The 18,628-nt window shown below is 40.4% G+C and overlaps 1 protein-coding gene across 1 annotated transcript; it reads right to left on the bottom strand.

Moving 5' to 3' along the window:
• Positions 1-14,954: 14,954 nt before the first annotated feature.
• Positions 14,955-17,749, bottom strand: LOC100669050 (olfactory receptor 13H1). The gene is given in 1 exon segment (XM_010600430.3): positions 14,955-17,749. A coding segment is annotated over 1 exon segment (984 nt). The 5' UTR covers positions 15,939-17,749.
• Positions 17,750-18,628: the final 879 nt, after the last annotated feature.

Here is an 18,628-nt window from a genome sequence, read left to right as displayed (position 1 = left end):
AGCCACGGGGGTGAATTCCATCACTTCACTGTCATTGCCAGTAACTAGAATATCTATTTTGTTTTATCTGCTGATAACAAGGAAGAAATTCAATTCATTTTAATTTGGGAAGCATTTATTGAGAATGTCCTATGTACTCAGGCCTATTATTAGAAGAAGATGTGTACAAACCAAGTGATGCCTTTTGAAAGTTTACATTCTATTTTGGAAGATAAAACATTCATACACAACACAAGATTAATTTACAAATTGGCATAAACTTTGAGATTTAATTTCTTAGTCTATAAAATGAGGGCAGTCGGACTCTGCCTGAAGCATACCTTGATTACTCTGCTAAAGGAAAACGTGCTGCTCAAATATAACCAGATCCGTGATTCATAAAATTGCTGATTGTTATTTCCCACTATGAATATTAGCCAGAAATTTGTCTTTAGCTGGTTCATATCAACGACATAAAATATGTGTTCAGTTCATTTGCACTTATTCCTTACCAAATCCTATCCAATCAATTACCAAATCCTATTGGCTATACCTACTAAATATATTTCAAATCTGCCTACTTCTCTCCATATCCACAGCCAGTATTTATCTAATCAGAGTCACCATCATCTCTTATCTGGACTAATACATGAGCTGCTTAATAGATCTCCCTACCTCCATTCTTGCCTCCCTATAGCTTATTCTCCAAACAACCGCTGGGCTAATCTTTTATAAAAACACACATAAATATAGGCATAGCCTTCCCATGCTTAAAACCATTTGAGGGATTCCAATTGCACTTGGGATGAAATCTAACTTATTTACCATGACCTACCAGATTCTGAATGATCTGACCCTAACTTTTTCTTGTACTCTCTCCTTTTGTGCTCACCACCTTCTAGCCATACCATCCTTAAGAAGCACTTCAAGTTTGTTCTCACCTTAGGGCTTTTGTACTTTGTGTTCTCTTTGAAGAAATATTCTCCTTACTCTTCTTTGCTTGGTGAACACTCTTAGTCATCCTTAATGTCTCAGCTTAAAAGGAATTTCTTTCGAGAAGCCTTCCCTGACCCCCAGTCTAAGTCAGGTCTTCGTTACAACCATTCATAGCACCCTGAATTTTTCCTGTGTAGCTTTTATCACAGTTTGTATTTATATACTTATGTGATTATTTAATGACTGCTTCTCTACAAAATTATAAGTTTTGGGAGAGAAGAGGCCCTGATTGTCCCACACACTTGCCTTATCTTTGCCACCTAGCTAGGAGCATGACACAAAATATGGGTTGATTATATGTTTGTTGAATGAATTGAGACTGGTTATGTGGCTATTCTGTCTTACCCAATGACAAGAAATTAATTTGACTGAAACTGCACTGAATTGGCTGAAGGAAATAAATGTTTGAGAGCCTATGATGAGAACCAGCATCTCATGATATTCAGTCTTATTAATTCCCTGAAACTTGAGGGATGAACTCTGATGTCTTGCCTTTTTTTCTCCCTAGACCTACAGTATGCCCTTTGTGTGGAGGGAAGGTGCTATAGTGAAGAGAGAAAATGAGGATTATTCTAGAACCTAAAAAAAAAAAAAAATGTTTTCACATTCTTGGTCCATTCAAATTTTATTTACTTTGCTCCAGTTGTATCAATTACAAATGCAATCATAGACTAGCACATAATCTAGGTCAAGGTCTTTTCCCAGATGGTCCATAAGATCCCCATCCATTTCCAGTCACAAGCCAGGATTTTTGAGAGTTTGTGATATATAGTTGCAGACTCATGAGAAAGATGTCATGCTTTGGCAAGAGCAGGCTATGGATGGGGAGTTTTGTCTTAGAAGCCAGGCAGCAGGAAGGACTATCCACACTAATGGTGTAGGCAATATTTCTGGATTATCTACCTAGGACAGACTCCATGTCTCCAAAGGCAAAGGACCTTTATGAGCAGGTAATTCAGGAAGTAGGGCAAGAGATAATAACAAAATCCTCAAAAAATCCTGACACAGGATAAGTGGGCCCTGAATAGAAATCATAGTCATGGGCAGACAAACTGGAGAAAGTACTTAGGTGCTGATAAATTTCTAACTAAGACTGTTCCCACGTATTGCGGAGGGTGATCCTTCAAGGAGACTCTTGATTACCTCTAATGAAAATTAGAAGGCTCCTTTTCATTCTGTAACTACTCCCTGGTTTAAAATCAGAAACAGGATCAATTTGAAGGGTAAAGGGGTCTTTGGAGTGGAGTCATGAGACTGAGGCAGAAGTCGGATGATCTGGCCTTGGTGCATTGGTGACACCCCAGCCCTAGTTTCCTAGTAGTCTTTAAAGGGTGAAATTCTCAGGGCCCATAATTTTTCAAGGGGTACTAAAGTTTCAACAGATTTAATCATACAGCCTTAGTTTGACTTGTAGTCCACACCATCTTATAGCCTTAAAGATCCCCAAACAAATGCCAGTATAAGTAGTTGGAAAACAAAGAACACACTTTTGTGTTTACATGGTTGGAAAGAGTCTCACCAAACTAAACATGTATTTTTTACTGAATACAGTGATGAGTCTCTTAACATTCATGATACATTTTGTGAAATAGGACTTTACGTGATTTGGACTTTGTGTGAATACCATATTATACACAGGCAGTCCCCAGATTATGAATGAGTTCCGTTCCTAAGTCTGTCTTTAAATTGAATTTGTTTGCAAAACAGCTAGGAACAGTTCGTATCTAAGTCAGTTAGTCAAATGTTCGTCTTAGTATATAGTATATAATGTACCTTTCTATGCATGAAAAACATTAAAGAAACACTTCCAGATACACTAAAACATCTTTAACATAATACAGTAATAATAATAACAATATTTTATGCACTTTACAAAGTAGCTCTCATTTGTTATTATGAGCAGTTGTATGTACCTCCAATTTTTAATATAACAGGATTTACGGGGGTTGGTTCATAACTATGAGTTGTACGTAAGTCGAACATTGGTAACCCAGGGACAACAGAAAGTACAATACAGTACATACATAAGCCTGTAACATAGGCGTTTATTATGACTATCAAAGCATATGTTTTATTGTTTATATATGTACTGTAACATTATATGCCTGGCAGCACAATTGTTTTGTACACGAGATATGAGGTACATGTGTTGTGTTTGGGAAGCTGTTGCATTCACTAAGTCTGGTTCCATCAACTACATCCTGTTCTCTGATCAGAATTCCTGAACTCTGTTATAACCTTATGGGACCATGGGACCACAGGTGTATATGCAGTCTAATGTTGCCCAAACACACGCTATGTGGTGCATGACTGTAATTCAGTGTTCAGCACTGTGCAGGCCAGCATCTTTCTAAACTGACTAGACATATATGGAAATCCTCACACATACATTCACAGCTTTTAGATCTTTCTAGCAATATTTTGGGAAAATTTCAAGGCTTTTATTCAGGCAGGTTCCCCAGAGAGGGCCTTCCTCATCCCATCTCCCACGCAGGGCATACTTCCCCGTAGGAGTCATTTCACCTTTAATACTAAAATTAGGGGATGTTTAGAGTATTTTCCTTGTTCCCTAAGCTATTCTGAAATATCCTAGGTGCTCCAAATGTACTTTATGAAATGAATTGTGCTTCTAGAGGGCAAGTTCTGTTATCCATATTAGGCAGTGTAGAGCAGAGGTTAAGGGCATAGATTCTGGAACCAAGTTTGAATCCTAGATTCACTAGGTGACCCTGGTAATTTACTTGACTTTTTTAAAAAATTCTGCTTTAGGTGAAAGTTTACAGCTCAAGTTAGTTTCTCATATAAATATACACACATTGTTATATGACCCTAGTTGCTATCCCTATAATGTGACCACACATTTCTCCTTTCCACCCCGGATTCCCGTGTCCGTTCAACCAGTTCCTATTTCCTTCTGCCTTCTCATCTCACCTCTAGACAGGAGTCTCCCATTTAGTCTCGTGTATTTTTTATCTACTTAAACTAAGAACCACAGTCTTCACGAGTATCATTTTATGTTTTATAGTCCAGTCTTTTCTTTGTATGAAGAGTTGGCTTCTGGAATAGTTTTAGTTCTGGGTTAACAGAAGGTGCAGAGGCCATGTCTTCTGGGTTTCATCCAGAGTCAGTCAGACCATTAAGTCTGGTCTTTTTACGGAATTCGAGTTCTGCACCCCTTTTTCTCCTTCTCCGCAGGGACTCCTTGTTGTGTTTCTTGTCAGGGTGTTCATTGGTGGTAGCTGGGCACCATCTAGTTCTTCTGGTCTCAGGCTGATGGAGTCTCTGGTTTACGTGGCCCCTTTTGTCTCTTGGGCTAATATTTTTCTTGTGTCTTTGGAGTTTACTTAACTTGTTTCCACCTTAGTTTCCTCACCTGTAAATTTGGGATAATAATAGTACCTATCTCAACGGTTCTTGTGATATGTAAGTATTAGCTATTATTATTTTTAAATAAGGCCTCGTTCAGAAAGTAGCACCCATGGCAAATTGGCCCTGTTGGTTGTCTTTCTTTTCTTGAGAGTAGAAAAGAAGAATTCCATAAACAAGAATAAATAAGGTCCTATGGTCAGATTTTGGAGCCTTGGTGGTGCAGTGGTTAGGAGCTCGGTTGGTAACCAAAAGGCCCACAGTTTGAATCTACCAGGCGCTCCTTGGAAACCATGTGGGGCAGTTCTACTCTGTCCTATAGGGTCGCTATGAGTCAGAATCGACTTGACGGCACTGGGTTTGGTATTTTATGGTCAGATTATAGTGTAAGCCCTTTGAAAGCAATATTTGTATTTTATTTATTTCTGTAACTCCAGTACTTGGCTCAGTTCCTGACTCATGGTAAGAACTCACTGAATATTTTTTTAATTGAATAGAGTTTACTCACCTGAATAACAAAAACATAGCTAAGCTCCTAGAAGTCACACTGATATAGCCCCTTAGCTACTGCAGCAGCATCAGCTCACTGAAGTGTTGGAGTTTTCCCGGGACAGTGAGTGGCAGTTGTATCTGGGAAAGCCATGTCAAGAATGACCATTACAAATATACATGTTGGTTTGTGCCAAGACACAAAAATGTCTTCTTTCTTTCTTGTCAGGATGTATGGCTCTGGTTCTTACAATGGGTTGTGTCTTGAATCTACTCAGCACTTTAGAAACCAGGACTCCAAGTGTTCCAGAATATGAGCAACAGAAGATAGAGAATCTTAAACACTCTCTGCAACCCTCTGAGTTTATTCATTCTGGTTCCAAAGAAGCGATTTCACTGAGGAGGCTTCAGAGACCAGGTCCCTAAAAGGCAATTAGATCCCACTACTGAGTTGAACCTGTATATTCCTTTGGGAGTGTTATTTCTGTCATTAAGATACAAGAAGGTTTTGCCCATTAATTTTAAGATCTCATTAGTAACAATATGACAAGACTTTTGATTAATGCTGTCAACTCCAATTCTGTTTTTAAGTTACCAGGGAGTAGAGACATGCCTAGGGTTTGGAATATTGGGTGATTTCTCAGAGTCCCATGTTTCTTGGGAGGGTTCCCAACATCACTATGGAGACTGATACCTGGACAGTGAATCGAGGAGTTAATGAATGAATGGAGCAAGAGGAGTGACCACAGTCTACTGGGACTCTATGAAAGCTTTTAAGTAAGTGTTCAGATAAATGAAATTCTGTAAACACAGTGTTTACTGGAGGTATCCTCTTCCTCTTCTCTTTTCTCCACCTTCTCCCAGTCCATCTTAGCTAACTTTGATTTGAACAGCCTCTGAAAATCACACTTTTCCCTAAAGCTTTCCTAGATTAGTTTTGAGGTGCCACACAGACTTCTCTGTTTATGTATAGTCCTGTACCCCCTTATTCACTGCCCATTGAATTACTTCATCTGTGCATATACCTAAATACAATAGCTTATTTTATTGATTTCTTGCCCAGTTGCCCTCTGAATAAATGATGCACTTGTTTATTATTCTTATGTGTGTCCTTGTTAAAATTTCCAACTTAGATGTAGAGGTGTTAGGGGGCAGGAGCCAGGAATCTTTGCAAATAGTCTAGCCAAGTGCTACTCAAAATGTTTGCAATGAGATAAGGACAGAATTGAGAGTAAACATTTAGTAACTTTTAAAGTGATTTGACATTGCCATGACATTTTTTATTGTATTTTATGAAATAACAGTCTGCAACAGCTTGAAAATTAAAAAAAAAAAATCCCTTCACCACAGAGTCTGAGAAGCGTTGCTTTAGGACTTATTCACTTAAACAATTCTTATTGCGCATGTATTCTGTGCCAGGCACTATTCTAGGGAGGCAGAGTTGAATAAAACAGTGTCCCTGTTCTCAGTGAGCTATGATCTAATTGGGGATAAGCATTCTAAAACAACCAGTTGTAATATAGCAAGAAATATTTTTAATTGAGTGTTGAACAGAAAGCTATTAAGCAGAGGAAATGCAATTAAGTCCAGGGTGAAAAAGGGTGGGATGAGCTCTGGGAAAGTGTTCACTATGACATTTGATCTGGATCTTGGAGATTGCCTGAGATTTTGCCAAGCCTAGAATGGGAGAAGGGCACTGCAGGCAGAGAAAACAGTGTATATAGTGGCATAGGTGCATAAAAGATTCAGAGAAAGACATTACTGTTTTCCTAGACTATGGTGTCTATGAAGATGAGATGAGCAATGAGGAGGAAGAAGTTAGTGGGGCCCTCATTTAATGTTGCATATCCAATAGGCAGTAGGAAACCACTGGAAGTTTCTAATTTGGGGGTGGGATTGTAAAGAAGGGAGTAACATGATGAGATTTCCCTTTAGAAAAATCAGCCTGAATGGCTAGATTGAAGGGAGACAACTGGAAGCAATGAAAATAGGAGCTTGTCCCAGTCATCCTAGTAAGCATTGATGAGGCCGTGAACTAGGAGAGATGCATTGAGGACAGGGAAGAGGGGGTGGATTTGGGAGGCATCTCAAAGCAAGAATCAATAAAATTCAGTGAATTAGTTGTTGTCAAGGGTAAGTGAGAAGGAGATGTAGAGGCTAACTCGGAGGATAAAGATAATAACCACATTACAAAAAGCATTTGTAATGTGCTTTTAACTTCTTAACATTTAACATCTATGATCTCATTTGATCTTTCAACCACTCTGTTAGGTTAGGGAATATATCTTTGCCTCTTTGACAGATGCAGTCCAGAGAGGTTAAGTGAGTCTCCCAGAGTTTCATAGCTCATTACTGGCAGAACCCAGACTAGAATCTAGACTTCCTGACTCCTAATCTTGTGCTTTTCCTATCCCATCATGACGTTGCTCTGAAAAAGTGCTTGACCTGCTGGTCACTTTTAATGAGAAACAGCTACTATGCACATTACTAGTGAGGAAAAAGAGGAGAGGGAGAAGACACCCAATGAGATGAGTTCCAAATACTTTTGAGTCAGTACAGAGTTCAATAATAAGTAGTGGTTAAGAGCTCGGCTGCTAATCAAATGGTCAGCAGTTTGAATCCACCAGCCACTCCTTGGAAACACTATAGGGCAGTTCTACTCTGTCTTACAGGGACGCTAGGAGTCGGAATTGACTGAATGGTAACGGGTTAAGTATAATAAGAATAATAGAAGTAGTTCATTGAGGAATTACTATATGCCAGCCACAGCTCCAAGCACTGTATATACGTTTTCTGATTTAACCTATCAGCAACACTATGAGGGCAGTCCTATGATTATCTTCCTATTAAAGATGAGAAAAATGAGACAGAAAGTTGCCCAATGTCATACAGCTAGTAAACGCCAGGGCGAGATTTTGAACCTAGGCAGTCTGAAAGCCTGGTGCTTTTCCCTTTCTCTTCTCAGCAATAATCTTGCTTTCTTCTTACTACTCTTTGCCAAAGGCTCCGTGAGCCCTTCAGGCTTTCATCAGAAAGAGCATTAATCCAGGCATCAGGATAATTACACTCTAACTCCAGTTCTGTTACTAACTGTTGATCTTGATAACATCACGGCCACTCTAAATCTTTTGATTATCTGTAAAATGGTGGTAAATAATATTAATAATATACCTGTTCTGCTTATCACATTAAATTATTTTGCAGGTGATATGATACATTTCACGTATAAGATGTATGAGATGAACTATGAAGTGCATTATAAACCTAAGAATTGTTGTTGTTAGGTGCTGTCGAGTCGGTTCCGACTCATAGCGACCTTGTGCACAACAGAACAAAACACTGCCTGCTCCTGAGCCATCCTTACAATCGTTGTTATGCTTGAGATCATTACTGCAGCCACCGTGTCAATCCACCTCATTGAGGGTCTTCCTCTTTTCCACTGACCCTGTACTCTGGTAAGCATGATGTCCTTCTCCAGGGACTGATCCCTCCTGACAACATGTCCAAAGTATGTAAGACACAGTCTCGCCATCCTTGCCTCTAAGGAGCATTCTAGTTGTACTTCTTCCAAGACAGATTTGTTCATTCTTTTGGCACTCCATGGTATATTCAATATTCTTTGCCAACACCACAATTCAAAGGCATCAGCTCTTCTTCGGTCTTCCTTATTCATTGTCCAGCTTTCACATGCATATGATGCGATTGAAAATACCATGGCTTGGGTCAGGTGCACCGTAGTCTTCAGGGTGACATATTTGCTCTTCAACACTTTCAAGGGGTCCTTTGCAGCAGATTTGCCCAATGCAACGCATTTTTGATTTCTTGACTGCTGCTTCCATGGGTGTTGATTGTGGATCCAAATAAAAATCAAAATCCTTGATTTCATTTTACTTGGATCCACAACCTAAGAAGTAGGCAGACACAAATTCACACAGTAACATTGCCTGTGTGCATGTCTTTCTCCCCATTAGACATTGTATCCCTGGCAATGAGCACAATGCAAGCTATACAGTATGAAACCAAGCTAGATGTCACTGAATCGACTCCAATTCATGATGACCCCATGTGTGCAGAATAGAACTGTGCTCTATGGAGTTTTCGGGGTTGTGACTTTTGGAAGCAGATCATGAGGGCTTTCTTACGAGGTTCCTCTGGAAAGGATTTGAACTGCCAACTTTTTAGTTAATAGTGGAGAGCTTAACCGTTTGTGCCACCCAGAGACTCTTGCTATATAGTGGGTGATCAGTAGGTATGCACTGAATGAATGATATATGTAGAGATGCTTGAATGCACGAGTGAAGGAGCAGCCTTGGTATGCACTATTTAGGGAGCAAGTAGGCACTTTAATTCCTGGCATCTTTGGCTTTCGTGACCCAGACGCCAAAATGACAGCTAACATTTATTGAGCTCTACCACTTTTTTTTTAAACTATAGGTCAGAGCCCTGGTGGCACAGTGGTTAAGAGCTCAGCTGCTAACCACAAGGTCAGCAGTTTGAATCCACCAGCCGTTCCTTGGAAACCCTATGGGGCAATTATACTCTGGCCTATAGGGTTGCTATGATATAGTTGGAACTGGCTCGACAGCACCCAACAACAATAACTATAGGCCAGTACTGTTCTAAGTGCTTTACATGAATTGACTCATGTAATTCTCATAACCAAACTATGAGCTAATATTCAACACCATCCCCACCCTTTTCAGCTCTCACTTTTATGTGAAGTTTGTAAACTACATTCCCCACACTTCCCTCGCCAGTCGGATTCAGGCATGAATTCTATTCACGGGAAGTACTTGCAAGAATCTTAGGAGGCAGAAGAGAAGTAGAAGCCATTACTGTTCCTCGTGACATTGTGTTCAGGAGTATGGGCTTTGTTAGACAAAGCTGTAAATGGCTTTGGAGCATTCTCCTGTGAAACACCTACTTCAGCGCGCATTGGTGGCAGTTTCTTGATACCCTTAAACTTCCCAAGATTCCTGGAATTCTTGCAACTTCCAGAGATCATTGGCAAAGTTCCCTTACCTACCCTCTCACATCCCTTTCAAAGGCTTTGTAAGCACCTGATTTCCTTTATTAAAGGCCTTCCTGCCTGACATAGCTAGAGTCGTTTCTGTCCAAACTGAGTGCTACGGGTAGGTACTATTTTCAGCCCCACTTTACAGGTGAATGACTTGAATGAAAAAGCGGCAGAGTAAGGGGCTGAATCCAAGAAGTTTGGCTCCAGAGCCTGTGCTCTAAATAGTTATGCTGCAGTGCCTCTCTTCAACTAAAAACCCAAATCCTATTTATGGGGCACTGGGTCTTTTTTCCGACGGCACTGGGTTTATGGGTTTGGGTCTTTTTTTTTAATACCTTTGAATATTTCAATTAAAAATATTATTTGGAGCTAATTTTTCAGCTTTCAAACTTCCTCCTTAGTTTTTGACAGACCCTTCCAAGTTTCCAACCAATCTTTATGTACTTGCCAGGCTGAAGCAAGGTAAGCTTCACTACCCAGATGCCTGGGATGTGGGGTATCCCCGTGGAATGCTTCATGTGGATGCCAATGATTGATCAAGTGGAGAAGCAATATTCAACCTTAAGAGTTTTCAACAACCCAGCATCGGTTTCATTTCACAACCCCCTCATACAGTTTATTTTTATATTTAAAATGAATTAATACCAATATTAAATTAGATGACCTTTGGGTTTTACATGCCCAGAAATAGAACGTTAGTGCTGAAAGGATCATAGTCATGTTAACTAGCTGAAGCTAACATTTAAAGTCAGGCAGATTGATCTATATATATTGATCTGCAGGAATGTCCATGATATATTGTCAAGTGGAAAGGCAAGTTGCAGAGTAAATTGATGATATGATTGCATTTTTTTTTTTAAAGACAGAAAACATAAAATAACACGTAGACTCAGAATGTTAGACAGGTCTTTGGGTAACTAAACACAACCTCCTTATTATATTGATGAGCAAATCTGAGGGCAAGAGAGTGATATAACTCAGGTCACACAGCTAGTTAGCAGCAAAATCAATTCCAGAGCCCCCGTTGCCAAGGCTCCACTATGTCACTCTGTCTGTAGGCTGCACCTGTACTAAGTCAAAAAAAGAGATAAAGAACCTAGTGGCATAGATCCCATTTGGGGGCCGGGGTCCCATTAGTAAAAATCTGGTTCCCATTTTAAGCTATAAACCCACCCATAATGGAGCGTGAACTATTTCTCCCCAAAAGAACAGCATCAGTAAAAGGAATGCTCTTAACATTCATCCTAATTTCTCTCAGTCTGAATCCTCTATTGTTGTTTTACTCTAAAATTTTATTGATTTCACCAGTTCATATTTATTTTCCTTTAAGAAACATTTGGCACAAAATATGAAACTTGCCTATTCAGATACCCAACACCTATCACAGAGCCTGGCTGAAAGTAGAAACAATATTTGTTGAATGAATAAATTAAAGATTGAAATCACTTGTCTTTTTACTAAATAATTATTTCTTTGCTGATTTTAAAACATGAGTTCAGTGGGTAAGAATACCATATACCTTTACAAAATGTATAACAGATGAAATTTGAATAAATGTTGCAGTTATTTTGAAATTAACCTACCTTGATAAGTGGTTTATTCATCCTCAATTTATTTCTTCATTCAGTGAGTAAACATATGAGACAAATTACTCACATACTTGGTACTCCCTTCGCAGCATCACACAACGTTACAATGAGCCACAGCTGTCAGATTTTGAGTAATGCTCTGCCCGTTCACTTGCTCACTGTGCCTACCTCACATCTAAAACAAACCAAACCAAACCCATTGCCATCGAGTTGATTCCGACTCATAGCGACCCATTAGGACAGAGTAGAACCGCCCCATGGGGTTTCCAAGGAGTGCCTGGTGGATTCGAACTGCCGGCCTTTTGTTAGCAGCCGAGCTCTTACCCACTGCTGTACCACCAGGGCTCCACCTCTGCTGTGAATCAGCTTCTCTGTTCATTAGTCTCTGGTTTCTCATTGGGCTGCTTTGGAGATGATTTCTTCATGTTTTGTAGGATTGCTGGTTCCTCGGTGATGCAAATGCTTAACTACTAACTGAAAGGTTGGCGGTTCAAATCCACCGAATGGTGCCATGGGCCTAGTGATCTACTTCTGGAGGATTACAGCTATTGAAAATCCTACGAATGCAGTTCTACTCTGGTACATGTGGGGCTGCCATGAGTCAGAATTGACTAGAGGGCAATGGATTTGGTTTTGTTTTTTTGGTGGGGTCACCCAAAGTAAAGTGAGACTGGAAGATGGGCTATCTGGGTCTTAGTCCTAGATCTGTTTCAAGCGGATTTCATGACCTTGGCAAATTTACTCCCTGTTCACTGAGCCTCAGATTCCTCATCTAAAATGAGAAATCTGGAGTAGATCATTCTTTGCCAAAACCTTTTCTTTTTAGACCTTTCTTTTCAAATGAAATTGTATAAGGAAAACTTTACCCCCATTAGCAGGCGCTAGGCAGTGTGACGGAACCCATAGGGCTACATGAACTAAAGTTTAAAAACCACTGAATTATGCAGGAAGTGGATAAAAAGATGTGGCAAATTTAAATAGTGGAATATATTTTCAGCAATAAAAAGGAAAAAACTACTGATAGGTACAGAGACATGGATGAATCTCAAAGACATGCTGAGTGAGAGAAGCCAGACACAAAAGCATACATACTATATGATTCCATTCATAGGAAATTCTAGAAAATGAAAACTAATATATAGCGCCAGAAATCAGATCAGTGGTTGCATGGGGCAGAGGGTGGAGGGAGGGGTGGACTACAGAAGGACACAAGGAAACTTTTGGAGGTGATGGAATTGTTACGTGTCTTGATTCTGGTGGTGATTCTATGGGCATACACATCTGTTAGTCATTCAATTGTATGCTATAATTGGATGCACTTTATTGTACACAAATTATAGCACAATAACGTTAATAAAAAATCATCTTATGAAATCATCTCCAAGGTCCTTTATAGCTTGGGTACAGTATAAAGGATTAAATAAGTGAGTGGTATCTGGCACCTACCAGACTTAGACTCAAACACTGGCTGTGCTGTTTACTGGTTCTGTGGCCATGGGCACATCACTTAACCTCTATGAGTCTCTGTTTCTCCATTTCTAATATGGGCATGCTATGAGTCGGAATCCACTCAATGGCAATGTTTTTTTTTTTTTAAATATAGGGATAATAGTAACACTGCTTCATAGAGTTGAGAGAATGGATGTGAAGACTTTAACACAGTGCCTAGCATATAGTAAGTGCTCAATAAATGTTAAGAGAGTCCTGGTGGTACAGTGGTTAAAGCGCTCGGCTGGTAACCAAAAGGTTGGTGATTTGAACCCACCGGCTGCTCTGCAGGAAAAAGATGTGGCAGTCTGCTTCCATAAAGATTTACAGCGTCAGAAATCTATAAGGCAGTTCTACTCTGCCCTACAGGGTTGCTATGAGTCAGAATTGACTTGACAACAGTGGCAGCGGGTTCAATAAATATTAGCTGTGCTTATAATTCTATGTTTCCAAATAATTTTCTAGACTTGGTTGGAAAAGTTCAGAGGCGGTGTATAAGTGGTCTGAATTTTAGTTTTGACTCCATTACCACTTATGTATTACCTTAAACTTAAGTCTCAACACCTTGTCTGGGCCTCAATTTCCTCATTGTTAATTACAGAGGGGATTATCTTTTTATATATATATACACCTTTATATAATATAAAGATAAATTATCTTTATCAATTTCATAGAGATATTAAGGAGTATAAAATAAACTAATAGATTAGAAAAAAGTTCGGAAGATCAAAAAGAAACCCTCCACACAAATATAGGAAATGACTCCAATACAATGTTCTCATAACTCTGAGGTCCAATGAAGCAAGGGGACTGCGCTTATGCAACAGGGCTTGCCCTCAGCAAAGTTGCAAACTTTCTGACGTTTGTCTCCTGGTCTTTTATTACACCATTATCCGTTCTATTTTCCGATTTCGGTTATGCCTTGCCTCCTGCCAACAGTCATAGGAGATTCTTTTGCCACTCAGGTCCCTTCTGTCAGTGAGGAAATGATCCTGTTAAGCTCATTTACCTGAAGGTGGCTAACCTTCCGGTAATGTAAAGAAAAAGCAAAGTGCGTTAAAAAAGAGAGCAAAAACAATACCTGTAATGGAAATTATTGAACATACCACGGACTGCCAAAACGATGAACAAATCTGTCTTGGGAGAAGTACAACCAGAATGCTCTTTAGAGGCAAGGATGGCAAGACTACATCTCAAATACTTTGGACAGGTTATCAGGAGTGATCAGTCCCTGAAGAAGGACATCATGCTTGGTAAAGTAGAGGGTCAGGGAAAAAGAGGAAGGTACCCTCAATGGGATGGATTGACACAGTGGCTGCAACAATGGGCTGGCTCAAGCATAACGATTATGGGGATAGCACAGTGTTTCGTTCTGTTGTGCAAAGGGTTGCTGTCGTGGGTTGAATTGTGTCCCCCCAAAAATGTGTGTATCAATTTGGCTGGGCCATGATTCTTGGTATTGTGTGATCTTATATGTTGCAAATCCTGCCTCTATGATGTTAATGAGGGAGGATGGGCTGCAGTTATGTCAGTGAGGCAGGACTCAATCTATGAGATTGGATTGTGTTTTGAGGCAATCTCTTGAGATATAAAAGAGAGAAGTGAGCAGAGATACAGGGGGACCTCATACCACCAAGAAAACAGTGCTGGGAGGAGAGCGTTTCTTTTGGACCCGAGGTCCCTGCGTGAAGAAGTTCCTAGTCCAGGGGAACATTGATGAGAAGGCCAAGAGAGAGAAAGCCTTGCCCTGGAGCTGATGCCCTGAATTTAGACTTTTAGCCTACTTTACTGTGAAGAAATAAATTTCTCTTTGTTAAAGCCATCCACTTGTGGTATTTCTTTCATAGCAGCACTAGATGACTAAGACAGTTGTTATGAGTTGGAACTGACTCGATGGCATCTAACAACAACAACAATGGAAATTCAGGTCTCAGTAGGGATAATATTTTGGGGTGGGAACACTTCCTGAGGGTTCTCATACGCCATTCACCTACTCTTCTAAGGGTAAAGTCAGCTCCTTTAAACAATTTTCAACGTGATGAAGACATAGCTGAGTGATATTTTAGAAGTTTAGAAGCAAAGGTGGTCTGTGCCCTTTTTGCCATAACTTTCTTTATTGCCCCTTTAACATCCTTGTTCCTCAGGCTGTATATCAGGGGGTTCAACATGGGTGTCAAAGCCCCATAGAACACTGAGATAAACTTGTCCTGGTCTGGTGAGGACTTTGACTGAGGTTTCATATACATGGAGATCGCTGCCCCATAGAATATTGTCACCACAGTCAGGTGAGACCCGCAGGTGGAAAAGGCTTTGAACCTACCCTGGGCTGTGCGAATCTTCAGGACAGCAGCAGCAATTTGAATATAGGAGAGGAGAACAAACCCAAAGGGTAGAAGCAGGGTGAAGATACCAGTGATGAGGATCATAAGCTCATTGAGACTGGTATCAGAACAGGCCAGCTTAAGGAGGGAGAGGATCTCGCAGACAAAATGGTTGATGACATTAGCCTCACAGAAGCGAAGTCGCAAGGATAAGATGAGCATGGCAGTGAGCACCAGTGATGCCCCCCATGACATAGCAGCCAGCCAGGCACACACTGGACCATTCATGACCACAGAATAGCGCAGGGGATTGCTGATAGCAACCACACGGTCATAGGCCATGATGGCCAGTGGGAGACACTCTGCTGTGGCCAAGACCAAAGAGACACTCATTTGGGTCAGACGTCATAGGTAAGAGAGGTAGGGATGAGTAGAGAAACAGTGCACCAAGGCTTGGGGCATGGAGACTGTTCCATAGCAAAGGTCTAAGAAAGACAAGTTACTAAGGAAGAAATACATTGGAGTGTGGAGGTGGGGGTCAAAGTGGACAAGAAAGATGATAAGTCCATTCCCCAACAAGGTGCTGAGGTAAGTTATCAGCACCAATGTGAAAAACGTGACTCTCCATTCAGGATAGTTAGAAATGCCAATAAGAAGAAATTCAGTCATTGCTGTAGCATTGTCCATGGCCATCCTTCCCACATGTCACTATTCATTGGATGGGTGCCAAATGCAGCTGCCTAATTTTACCTGCAAGAATGAGAATAAAGATGGAGCACATGACAAAAGTGAAAAGAATTAGGATGTCCAGGATCATTATCTTTGTCCTTTTCAAACGACACAGAGCATAAATGGAATATCTGTAATGGGAACAGAGGTAAAGCTTAAAATCTGCCCCCCTCCCCCAGGAAAACACTTAGTTCTCTGTTCTTTTGAAAATACGTATATAAAAAGTTCTCCATTTCTCCTCTGCCAGATGCCTTCTTGGATAATTTTCCCAACTAAGAAGAGAGGAAAGGGAGGCCATCTTCCTGGCTCTCTCACTTGTTCTCCATTTTCCAGGGTAAACCTGATACATAGACATAGTTGAGCATCAGTCAGCTTGCGTTACTGATCTCTTTTTTTTTATCAAGAGGATACCTTGTGGTAGACGAGATGATGTAGCTAAAATGTTGCCTTTTTTGTGTCTTTTTTGTATTTGCCTCCATTTTCCCACAGTGCCCATACGTACTGCATATTATTATATAGAGTAGTTCATGGAGTCCTTGTGATCTGTGGGAGCCCTCTACTAATATTCCCTGTTGAAATTACATTTCCAGCTTCTTCTGTGGTTTCGTGTTGTGGTTGCTAAGCCTCTGTTGTTGTCGTTGTTGTCAGGTGCCGTTGAGTCGGTTCCGACTCATAGCGACCCTACGCACAACAGAACGAAACACTGCCCGGTCCTGCACCATCCTCACAATTGTTGTTATGCTTGAGCCGATTGTTGCAGCCACTGTGTCAATCCACCTCGTTTAGGATCTTCCTCTTTTTTGATGACCCTGTACTCTGCCAAGCATGATGTCCTTCTCCAGGGACCGATCCCTCCTGACAACATGTCCAAAGTATTTAAGAGGCAGTCTCGCCATCCTTGCTTCTAAGGAGCATTCTGGCTGTACTTCTTCTAAAACAGATTTGTTTGTTCTTTTGGCAGTCCGTGGTATATTCAATATTCTTCACCAAAACCACAATTCAAAGGCGTCAACTCTTCTTCAGTCTTCCTTATTCATTGTCCAGCTTTCACATGCATATGATGCAATTGAAAACACCATGGCTTGGGTCAGGCACACCTTAGTCTTCAGGGTGACATCTTTGCTCTTCAACACTTTAAAGAGGTCCTTTGCAGCAGATTTGCCCAACGCATATCTTTGCCCATGGGTGTTGATTGTAGATCCAAGTAAAATGAAATCCTTGACAACTTCAACCTTTTCTCCATTTATCATGATGTTGCTCATTGGTCCACTTGTGAGGATTTTTGTTTTCTGTACGTTGAGGTGTAATCCATACTGAAGGCTGTGATCTTTGACCTTCATTAGTGAGTGTTTCAAGTCCTCTTCACTTTCAGCATGCAAGATTGTGTCATCTACATAACACAGGTTGTTAAAGAGTCTTCCTCCGATCCTGATGCCCCGTTCTTCTTCATATAGTCCAGCTTCTCATATTATTTGTTCAGCATACAGATTAAATAGGTATGGTGAAAGAATGCAACCCTGATGCACACCTTTCTTGACTTTAAACCAATCAGTATCCTCTTGTTCTGTCCGAACAACTGCCTCTTGATCTATGTAAAGGTTCCTCATGAGCACAATTAAGTGTTCTGGAATTCCCATTCTTCCTAATGTTATCCATAGTTTCTTATGATCCACACAGTCAAATGCCTTTGTATAATCAATAAAACACAGGTAAACATCCTTCTGGCATTCTCTGGTTTCAGCCAGGATCCATCTGACATCAGCAATGATATCCCTGGTTCCACGTCCTCTTCTGAAACCGGCCTGAATTTCTGGCAGTTCCCTGTCGATATACCACTGCAGCCGTTTTTGAATGATCTTCAGCAGAATTTTGCTTGCATGTGATATTAATGATATTGTTCTATAATTTCCACATTCAGTTGGATCACCTTTCTTGGGAATAGGCATAAATATGGATCTCTTCCAATCAGTTGGCCAGGAAGCTGTCTTCCATATTTCTTGGCATAGACGAGTGAGCACCTCCAGCGCTGCATCTGTTTGTTGAAACATCTCAATTGATATTCCATCAATTCCTGGAGCCTAGTTTTTCGCCAGTGCCTTCAGAGCAGCTTGGACTTCTTCCTTCAGTACCATCGGTTCCTGATCATATGTCACCCCTTGAAATGGTTGAATATCGACTAATTCTTTTTGGTATAATGACTCTGTGTATTCCTTCCATCTTCTTTTGATGCTTCCTGCATCATTTAATATTTTCATCTTGGAATCCTTCACTATTGCAACTCGAGGCTTGAATTTTTTCTTCATTTCTTTCAGCTTGAGAAACGCCGAGTGTGTTCTTCCCTTTTGGTTTTCTATCTCCAGCTTTTTGCACATGTCATTATAATACTTTATTTTGTCTTCTCGAGAGGTCCTTTGAAATCTTCTGTTCAGTTCTTTTACTTTATCAATTCTTCCTTTTGCTTTAGCTGCTCGATGCTCAAGAGCAAGTTTCAGAGTCTCCTCTGACATCCATCTTGGTCTTTTCTTTCTTTCCTGTCTTTTCAGTGACCTCTTGCTTTCTTCATGGATGATGTCCTTGATGTCATTCCACAACTCATCTGGTCTTCGGTCACTAGTGTTCAATGAGTCAAATCTATTCTTGAGATGGTCTCTAAA

This window comes from Loxodonta africana, chromosome X, assembly GCF_030014295.1.
Source record: "Loxodonta africana isolate mLoxAfr1 chromosome X, mLoxAfr1.hap2, whole genome shotgun sequence".
Lineage (NCBI taxonomy): Eukaryota > Metazoa > Chordata > Mammalia > Proboscidea > Elephantidae > Loxodonta > Loxodonta africana.
Note: the sequence above shows the minus strand (reverse complement) of the source record. Positions and strands in the feature narration are given on the sequence as shown.